Source organism: Anomaloglossus baeobatrachus, chromosome 11, assembly GCF_048569485.1.
Source record: "Anomaloglossus baeobatrachus isolate aAnoBae1 chromosome 11, aAnoBae1.hap1, whole genome shotgun sequence".
Taxonomy (NCBI): Eukaryota; Metazoa; Chordata; class Amphibia; order Anura; family Aromobatidae; genus Anomaloglossus; species Anomaloglossus baeobatrachus.
In genome coordinates this window covers 149,325,125-149,335,044 of record NC_134363.1, presented here as the reverse complement: position 1 = coordinate 149,335,044, position 9,920 = coordinate 149,325,125, and the positions used below count along the sequence as shown (strand labels likewise).

The following is a 9,920-nucleotide window of genomic DNA, read 5'->3' as shown; positions in this document are numbered from 1 at the left end:
CACCCATGCAAGATATCCCTCATTTTCCAAGTAAATGCGCAACTGTTTTGTGTTTTTTGTATAGAAGGTCCAAAAATTGCTGCGAAAAAAACTGCTGTGCAGTTTTTTAAACTCCATTAGAAATCAAGAAAAACGAGATCTGCGCATGCACTGCCACTTCTCAACTCACACATGTACCTGACTTTTTCTCAAGGTGGACACTTGTTCCAGCATCAGGACCTGATGCTATTGGACATTTACGTCATATTCTACCGATATGGAATGTCCCTTTAACTTCGAGACCAGGATTAAATTAGTAGGTGGCTTTGGAGAAATATCAAAAGAAAAATTGCTGATGAGGGCTCTACTCCAGCTTGGTTTAATGATTTGTATAGAAGTTCCAAATGTTACTGAACTCGAGCACCCTGCAGTTTTTGGAACCTCAAAGCCATCAAGAAAGCTGCGCATGCGCACCTACTTTTTTGCTCCCAGCCATGCGAGACATCCCTCATTTTCCAAGTAAATGCACAGATGTTTCGTGTTTTGAATACAAGGTCCAAAAATTGCTGCAGAAAAAGTGCTCTGCAATTTTTTTTTTTATACTCCCATAGAAATCAAGAAAGAGATCTGCACATGCGCGGCCACTTCTCAATTCACAAATATGCCTGACTGGGACCTGTTCTCAAGGTGGACTCAAGTTCCAGCATTGGGACCTGGCTCTGATGGTCATTTATGGCTTATCCTGCCAAAATGGAATGCCCCTTTAACTCCGAGACCCTAAAGATTTAAATTAGTAGGTGGCTTAGGAGAAATATCAAAAGGAAAAATTGCTTATGGGGGCTTTACTCCAGCTTGGCCACCCCACCACCATCTTCAAGAAGACAATGGATTCTATTAGCCCCCCAGCTTGAGTCTTGAGGAACATGTAAATGGCCGGATGAGCCGCTCATTTCTAGGTGACCCTGGTTCTGAAGGTCCAGGACTGCTGTTTTGGTTTCCTAGGTCTCAGAAAGTTTGGAGCCCCTGCACAACACTAGGAGCCTCCACCTTGTATGCACTTTCCATGATCCTTCCCCGTCTGGTTGCAGTATAATGATACCTGAGCCTACGTCAGTCCTTGCTCCTGCTGTAACCGATCCGATGTGTGACACGCATCACGCCGATGCACTACGCTGGATACAAACACCTATTTTCAGCTCGGGAAGATTTGTCACTTCACTTCTATATCATTCGTGACCCGAAGCTGAACGTGCACAGTCAGCACAAGCCTCCAACCCCCCCCCCCAGCTACCGCACCATTGACATTAGGAGAATTGAAGAGAGACGCTTATATAATGGGAGACATATTAACGAAAAATATCCCTTAGAGAGTGGACGTGTCAGCAAAGCCGCCAGAGAATTGGTGCGTGCTGATGTGACATGTGGATTTCCTATATTCTGAAGAATTGCATTAATATATCTGAAGACGAAACCAAAGGAGAAGCAGCATCTAATGGAGTCCTCGAGGTGCCCAACCAGAAAAGATTGGACAGGACATGTCGGGTCACACCTTCCCCACCGACACCGGTTTATTCTGTCTTCTCTGTTGTTCGGGCTGCGGAGGGCAGGGCTGGACAGTGACACGTTTATGTCTATGGTAAATAATAGTGTTCAATCTAGAGGATACCACAACGTCGGGCACTGAATCTTCTCTGGACATAGTCATTTACATGAAGTGAGGGGAAATCTCTACAACTGATTTCTCTTGGCTTCCTCACACTGACTGCTATTTTAGCAAACACGCTGCGGTTGCATATTGAAGGGCCGTATGTCTCGTGTCCGGACTTCATATGGAGATAAATACAGGCCAGCACCGGTTTTTTCTTTGTTTGTTTTTTGTTTTTTTTTATTTTGGTAGGAAGAAGGGTTCATGTTCCTGAAGTATTAATTCTTATAACATTGCAGCCAGTGTTCATTACTAATGATGAGCGGGCACTACCATGCTCGGGTGCTCGGTACTGGTAACTAGGGATGAGTGAGCACTACCATGCTCTGGTGCTCGGTACTGGTAACTAGGGATGAGTGAGCACTACCATGCTCGGGTGCTCTGTACTCGTAACTAGTGATGAGCGGGCACTACCATGCTCGGGTGCTCGGTACTGGTAACTAGGGATGAGTGAGCACTACCATGCTCTGGTGCTCGGTACTGGTAACTAGGGATGAGTGAGCACTACCATGCTCGGGTGCTCAGTACTCGTAACTAGGGATGAGCGGGCACTACCATGCTCGGGTGCTCAGTACTTGTAACTAGTGATGAGCGGGCACTACCATGCTCGGGTGCTCAGTACTTGTAACTAGGAATGAGTGAGCACTACTATGCTCGGGTGCTCGGTACTGGTACTTAGTGATGAGTGGGCACTACCATGCTCTGGTGCTCGGTACTGGTAACTAGTGATGAGCGGGCACTACCATGCTCAGGTGCTCAGTACTAGTAACTAGTGATGAGTGGGCACTACCATGCTCTGGTGCTCGGTACTGGTAACTAGGGATGAGTGAGCACTACCATGCTCGGGTGCTCAGTACTCGTAACTAGGGATGAGCGGGCACTACCATGCTCGGGTGCTCAGTACTCGTAACTAAGGATGAGCGGGCACTACCATGCTCGGGTGCTCGGTACTTGTAACTAGTGATGAGCGGGCACTACCATACTCGAGTGCTCAGTACTCGTAACTAGGGATGAGCGGGCACTACCATGCTCAGGTGCTCAGTACTTGTAACTAGTGATGAGCGGGCACTACCATGCTCGAGTGCTCAGTACTCGTAACTAGGGATGAGCGGGCACTACCATTCTCGGGTGTTTGCTATTCGTATCTAGTGATGAGCGGGCACTACCATGCTCGGGTGCTCAGTACTTGTAACTAGGAATGAGTGAGCACTACTATGCTCGGGTGCTCGGTACTGGTAACTAGTGATGAGCGGGCACTACCATGCTCAGGTGCTCAGTACTAGTAACTAGTGATGAGTGGGCACTACCATGCTTGGGTGCTCAGTACTCGTAACTAGTGATGAGTGAGCACTACCATGCTCAGGTGCTCGGTACTGGTAACTAGGGATGAGTGAGCACTACCATGCTCGGGTGCTCAGTACTAGTAACTAGTGATGAGTGAGCACTACCATGCTCGGGTGCTCAGTACTAGTAACTAGTGATGAGTGAGCACTACCATGCTCAGGTGCTCGGTACTGGTAACTAGGGATGAGTGAGCACTACCATGCTCGGGTGCTCAGTACTCGTAACTAGGGATGAGCGGGCACTACCATGCTCGGGTGCTCAGTACTCGTAACTAAGGATGAGCGGGCACTACCATGCTCGGGTGCTCGGTACTTGTAACTAGTGATGAGCGGGCACTACCATACTCGAGTGCTCAGTACTCGTAACTAGGGATGAGCGGGCACTAGCATGCTCGGGTGTTTGCTACTCGTATCTAGTGATGAGCGGGCACTACCATGCTCGGGTGCTCAGTACTCGTAACTAAGGATGAGCGGGCACTACCATGCTCAGGTGCTCAGTACTCGTAACTAGTGATGAGCGGGCACTACCATACTCGAGTGCTCAGTACTAGTAACTAGTGATGAGTGGGCACTACCATGCTCGGGTGCTCAGTACTTGTAACTAGTGATGAGCGAGCACTACCATGCTCGAGTGCTCAGTACTAGTAACTAGTGATGAGCGGGCACTACCATGCTCGGGTGCTCAGTACTTGTAACTAGTGATGAGCGGGCACTACCATGCTCGAGTGCTCAGTACTAGTAACTAGTGATGAGCGAGCACTACCATGCTCGAGTGCTCAGTACTAGTAACTAGTGATGAGCGGGCACTACCATGCTCGGGTGCTCAGTACTTGTAACTAGTGATGAGCGGGCACTACCATGCTCGAGTGCTCAGTACTCGTATCTAGTGATGAGCAGGCACTACCATGCTCGGGTGCAGTGTACTGATCCTAAGGTATCATTCAGACATTAATTTTTCACATACATGTTTTATCCAGGCTTTTCACAGATAAACTCATACTTATTCTAGTCTATGGGGCTGTTCACATGTCCAAAGGAGAAAAAGAAGCAGACATTGGCACTCAACTCAATAATAAATGCATAACAATAGATATATAAACAACAATATTTTATTGCAAACATACTCCATAAAAACATTTAAAAGGCAGAAAAACACCAGACAGAGGAACAACAGTGATTAGGTATGGTGTTATAAAATGGCTAAAGCATTAACCAGCAAGACACAAATAGCCATAGAGACAAATCAACAAATCCTTTCAAAAAAATACAAGGATACACAAACAATGGCACAGCTGGAAAATAGCACATGAATAGGATAACCCACTACTACCAATATACATCACTGTGAAGAGCCAGAATAAGCATAATGAAGACCAATGTCTGGTGAACCCCCTGTGACTGGGTATGAGGCAGAGCAGTAAGGGACGCCAGGCCAAGGAACAATCCAAAGGGCTTTATTGGAACCACAAAGCTAAAGCACCAAACATAAATATCAATCCTTAAAGTCTGCAAGGAGTCCATAACAAAACAAAAGATACAGGGGCGCCTCCCGGTATTCCAACGCCAGGGAAAATATGGCAATGGTCCTTATGAGTTCCTTGAGTCCAACAGGGTGAACAACAAAACGCAATCACACGTGGCCACTGATCTCCAGTCTGTAACAGTCCATACACAGGCTCTAGGATCCAGCCTCAGCTATAGATCCTAGTCCTTCTCCAGCCGAGATCCAACTAACTAACCTAACATGGGTCTCATTGTTCATCTCTCCTGGGATCAGCCCCTAAGGTGGGCCCAACTCCGCCTGGACATTTGATGACATTTGATACATGAATGGACTTTAGACTCCTGGCTCTGTTCTGTTTACCAAGTTGTGGATTGGAGAAGTCCCATGCTGAGAAGAACAAACAATCTCCCACCAGTAGTACATACAGAACAGTCAAGGAGAGACAGACTATAAGGCTAGGTTCACACACTGCGTTTTTTTGACTGTGCGTTTTTTGCGGCAAAAAACGCACAAAAACGCACCCGCGTCAAACACAGCAAAAAACACACGCGTTTTGCCGCAATTTGGTGCGTTTTTTGCTGCGTTTTTGCTCACTGCGTCTTTATGCGTTTTTTTATCAGTGAACAAAAAAAAAAGGTCTGATGTCATTTCCTTCTTCAATATGTTCTTCATTCTCCACTAGTGTATGCAGGAGAGCAGATAGCTTCAGAACTACAAGGCTCAGCATACTCCATCCAATAGTGTATGCAGGAGAGCAGACAGCAGCTGCAGAACTACAAGGCTCAGCATGCTCCATCCAGGACTGTATGCTGGAGAGTCAGGGGGAGCAGACCTACAAGGCTCAGTATCCTCCATCCAATAGTGTATGCAGGAGAGCAGACAGCAGCTGTCGAACTACAAGGCTCAGCATCCTCCTTCCAGGACTGTATGCAGGATTTCTTTTCCCCCCCAAACAAAAAACAAATGACGTGGGCTTTGCCATATTTTTGTATGCTAGCCGGGTACAGCAGGCAGGTACGGGCTGCCCCCAACCCCCAGCTGCCTATTTGTACGCGGCTGGGAACCAAAAATATAGAGAAGCCCTTTTTTTTTTTAATTATTTCATGAAATAATTTTAAAAAAAAAAGACGTGAGCTTCGCCTAATTTGTGTGTCCAGCCGGGTACAACTAGGCAGCTGGGGATTGGAATCCACAGTGCAGGGTGCCCATGCTTTCTGGGCACCCCCGCTGCGAATTGCAGTCCGCAGCCACCCCAGAAAATGGCGCTTTCATAGAAGCGCCATCTTCTGGCGCTGTATCCAACTCTTCCAGCTGCCCTGATGCCGGGTGGCTCACTGGGTAATAATGGGGTTAGGGATAGCTGTATATTATCAGCTGGCCCTAAGCCCGAAATTCATGATGTCACGCCAATATTAGACATGGCCACCATGAATTTCTAGTAAAGATAAAAAAACCACAACACACAGAAAAATATTTTTATTAGAAATAAAACACAACACAATTAGTCACTCCATCTTTATTGAAATGTAGAACCCCCCTCCGCAGTAATCCTGGGTCAAGGGTCCCGCGCCGTCCAATCCGGATCCAATATCATCTGATCGGTTTGCTGGAAGGCAAAGCGATCAGATGATGTGTCCAGGTTCTAGGGGCTGAAGCACATCACACATCAGCTGATTGTATAAAAGCCGTTTATACAATCAGCTGATGCATCGGTGCAAAAAAACCCTCACTTATGTGCTGATTACCGGCAGCTCCTAGAGCGATTGGAGGAGTCTGATCCCGTCCGATCGCTGCAGCAGCTGCCGGTAATCAGGGATGAAGTCTCCTGACGCATCCGCTGATAACCGGCCGGGCGCCGGCGTCAGCCCGAGACTTACAATCAGCTGACGCGTCAGGTGACTGCATCAGGTGATCCATCGCCAGGTCCTGCATCCTGCAGGCATACGTACCCGGGGAGACTGCACACACCCAGAGCGGCGGTACCGGGAGTCTGCAGACAGGTGAGTATGACTTTTTTTTTTTCTACTGTTAACTTTTGTTTTCGCAGCCGCTTCCACCTCCCGCCCAGACATGGCGCCGCACGGCAGCATACATGCACAGGACTGGAGGTGGACGCAGCGGTGACGGTACCGGGAGGATTCACGCTTCTGTGTTTACTGACAGAAGGAATCCTCTTCCTGTACACGTCACTTTACTACCCACCTCATGCGTTTATAGCTGCGTTTTTGGTCTTAGAAATGCACTAAAACGCACCTATTTGCGTTTCTCATTGCGTCTTTCAACATCCCATTGCACTCAATGGATGAAAAGCGCAGTGAAAAACGTGGGAATAATTGACATGCTGCGTTTTTGTGGCACCACAAAAACGCAGCTGAAAAAAAACGCTGTGTGCAGACAGCAAAAATGGAAACTCATAGACTCTGCTGGGGAAGCAAAGTCATGCAGTTTTCTGAGCAAAAACGCACCCGAAAACTGCGCAAAAACGCCGCGAAAAACGCACTGTGTGAACTTACCCTAAGGCTACATGCGCACGCTGCTTTTTTTCCTGCTTTTTTGCTGCTTTTTTGGCTGCAGTTTTGTTGTCAGAACTTTCTGACATTTGACTTTCCAGCAAAGTCTATGAGAAGTCAGATTTGTCATGCGCACGTTGCAGTTTATTTGTCAGCGTTTTATTTGTCAAAGGTTTGTGACAAATAAAATGCAGCATGTTCATTCTTCCTGCGTTTTTGTCAACATTTGTCACAAAAACGCAGCAAAAACGCACGGTGTGAAAAACTCAGCAAAAACGCACCGAAAACGCAGCAAAAACGCACCTAAAATTACATGCGTTTTTTGTGACATTTCCATGTTCTCTCTGACAAGGTGCAGTTTTGGCTGCAGTTTTGGCTGCAGTTTGTGAACACAAAAAGATGCAGCGTGCGCATGTAGCCTTACACCATGAGCACAGGCGGGGGAGGGACACACTGTTACACCACCCCATACCCAACGCGTGTCGCTCATCAAGTGAGCTTCATTAGGAGAGCTCCTGATGAAGCTCACTTGATGAGCGACACGCATTGGGTATGGGGGGGTTCACCAGACATTGGTCTTCATTATGCTTATTCTGGCTCTTCACAGTGATGTATATTGGTAGTAGTGGGTTATCCTATTCATGTGCTATTTTCCAGCTGTGCCATTGTTTGTGTATCCTTGTATTTTTTTTAAAGGATTTGTTGATTTGTCTCTATGGCTATTTGTGTCTTGCTGGTTAATGCTTTAGCCATTTTATAACACCATACCTAATCACTGTTCCTCTGTCTGGTGTTTTTCTGCCTTTTTAAATGTTTTTATGGAGTATGTTTGCAATAAAATATTGTTGGTTGATTATTTATATATCTATTGCTATGCATTTATTGTTGAGTTGAGTGCCGATGTCTGCTTCTTTTCCTCCTTTGCATTAATTGTTCTCAGCAGACTGTGCACCCTCATTTTTTCATGTTAGCTGGCTGTGCATTCCTACCTCCTTGTTCTCAAAAATGTCCATGTAATTCAACACGGATAACCTATGGTCCAGACTCGCCAATGCAAGTCTATGGGTCCATGAAAGCAAGCGCTGTTCGATTTTCATGATTATTTTGATGATAAAAGATCAAGAAAACGTCCCACGATGTGCAAAAACTGATGGAAATCTGATCCAAAACCCCTATGAAAATCCAAAATGTTTTCTTTTTTTTTTATTTATTGGATACGAGTAAAATGACAGAGTATGTGCACACCTGAGGCGGGGTTTTTTTTTTTTTTATTTATTTATTTATTTTTTTTGGAGGAGTTTTTGAGCGGAAACTAGCTTTATGCTCACTGAGTCTTTTTATTGAGTTTTCAGAGCAGAAACACCAAGCTTTGGAGGCGTTTTTAATTATTGAGGAGGATTTAGAAAAGTTTCTGCTCTAAAAACTCAAAAAACTATGCACATAGCCATTGAGGGGAAACGGTCCAAATTCTACCAAAAAAATTGAGATTTGTGCTTGGTTTCCTCACCAAAAATTCAGCAAAAAGACTTTGTGCATTGGTCCTAAATGAGGCCTTGCATATGAAATGAAGTAATTTTGGGAGGCACTGTGGAATTCTTAATTTCCTCTGTGGAGGCGCTGTAATGAATTTTCACACTTTACCACCAGGTTTTCCCACAGATTACTTGGGAGAACCAGCAGAGGAATCCATTTGTGATCATATTTATGAATGACTTCTATCAAATAGGGATTGTTCACAGTGGAGAACCCCTTTAAATCTGAATGGGCCGACATCTACATATAGGTTTTATGTTCCTAAATGATTCTCCGGCGTTTCCTATGTGACATGCACGTCTGTCGTCTAGAACTATTGCCGATCTGCTTTTTTCTTCTAGTTGTAACCTTCCGTATTGTCTATATTCCAGGCTGCCGCCTACGCCTCAGAAGATGGCGTGTTAACCGAAGCCATGATCGATGCCCGCGTGGCCGACGCCATCCGGCAGCACCAACAGAAGATGGAATGGCTGAAAGCAGAGGGCAAGGGTGAGGGAAAAGATCCTGAAAGAAACCCTCTGCTTCCTCATCTACAGGGAACACCTGTATGAAAGGCCGGGAATGTCTCGGTGACCAGTGAACGCCGGCCTCGTGATTATCCAACTGCTGCCCATGAACCGATCAGCCGCGTGCCTTCTCTGTATCCGTGAGGACAAAATGGAGCAATGGCTGCAAATCTCACAGCTCGTCCTTTCAGGAAACGCCATGTCATCTTCACCAGTCATTCCCCGACGAACGTCTCTTATTTTTTATATATTTGTTTTAGGGTACCCATAATTATTAGTGTTTTCTAGATATGTCAGACATTCGTTTAAGCCTGAATGAAGCTGCTGTAAAGTGATCTCTGAATGGAGAGAATTATGTCATTGTAAAAATCTACAGACTTCTATATAAATACGATGAACTCAGCCGCTCAGCACGTCTCTGTATTATTATATTGTGCCGTCACATTGCTTTTTAGATGGGATTCCACATTTTCTTACTATGATCTAATTAGATCCCTCACATATACGGCATAAACTTTACTATCTACTTTACCAATCTTGTCCTGAAGAGTGGGGTTTCGGACATGCAGGTAGACCCTGCTTTACAGAAGGAGATCAGCCACAAACTTGTCTTTAAAGATGACCTGTCATTTACCGTTTATATAACCTAAATATATTTCCACTTGGTGTAAATGCCGCTGTTCTCCTGAATCAGGTGATGCTCTTCTTTTGTTTCTTCACATCTCCATTCCAGAGATATGGCACCTTCTTCACTGTATGAAAATCTATTCTTGTTACCCAAGCAGGTGTGGTCAGGGATGTAACAGTCGCAGAGGTCGCGACCGGGGGTGGGGGTACAAG

General features: G+C 45.8%; 1 protein-coding gene across 1 annotated transcript in view; it reads left to right on the top strand.

The window, feature by feature from the left end:
• Positions 1-9,482, top strand: part of ATAD3A (ATPase family AAA domain containing 3A) — a 94,373-nt gene extending 84,891 nt beyond the window's left edge. Inside the window, exon 14 of the mRNA XM_075328491.1 lies at positions 8,946-9,482. Coding sequence (XP_075184606.1) covers positions 8,946-9,125 — 180 coding nt within the window. The 3' untranslated portion in view covers positions 9,126-9,482. The remainder of the gene's footprint in view (positions 1-8,945) is intronic.
• The last annotated feature ends 438 nt before the right edge of the window (positions 9,483-9,920 follow it).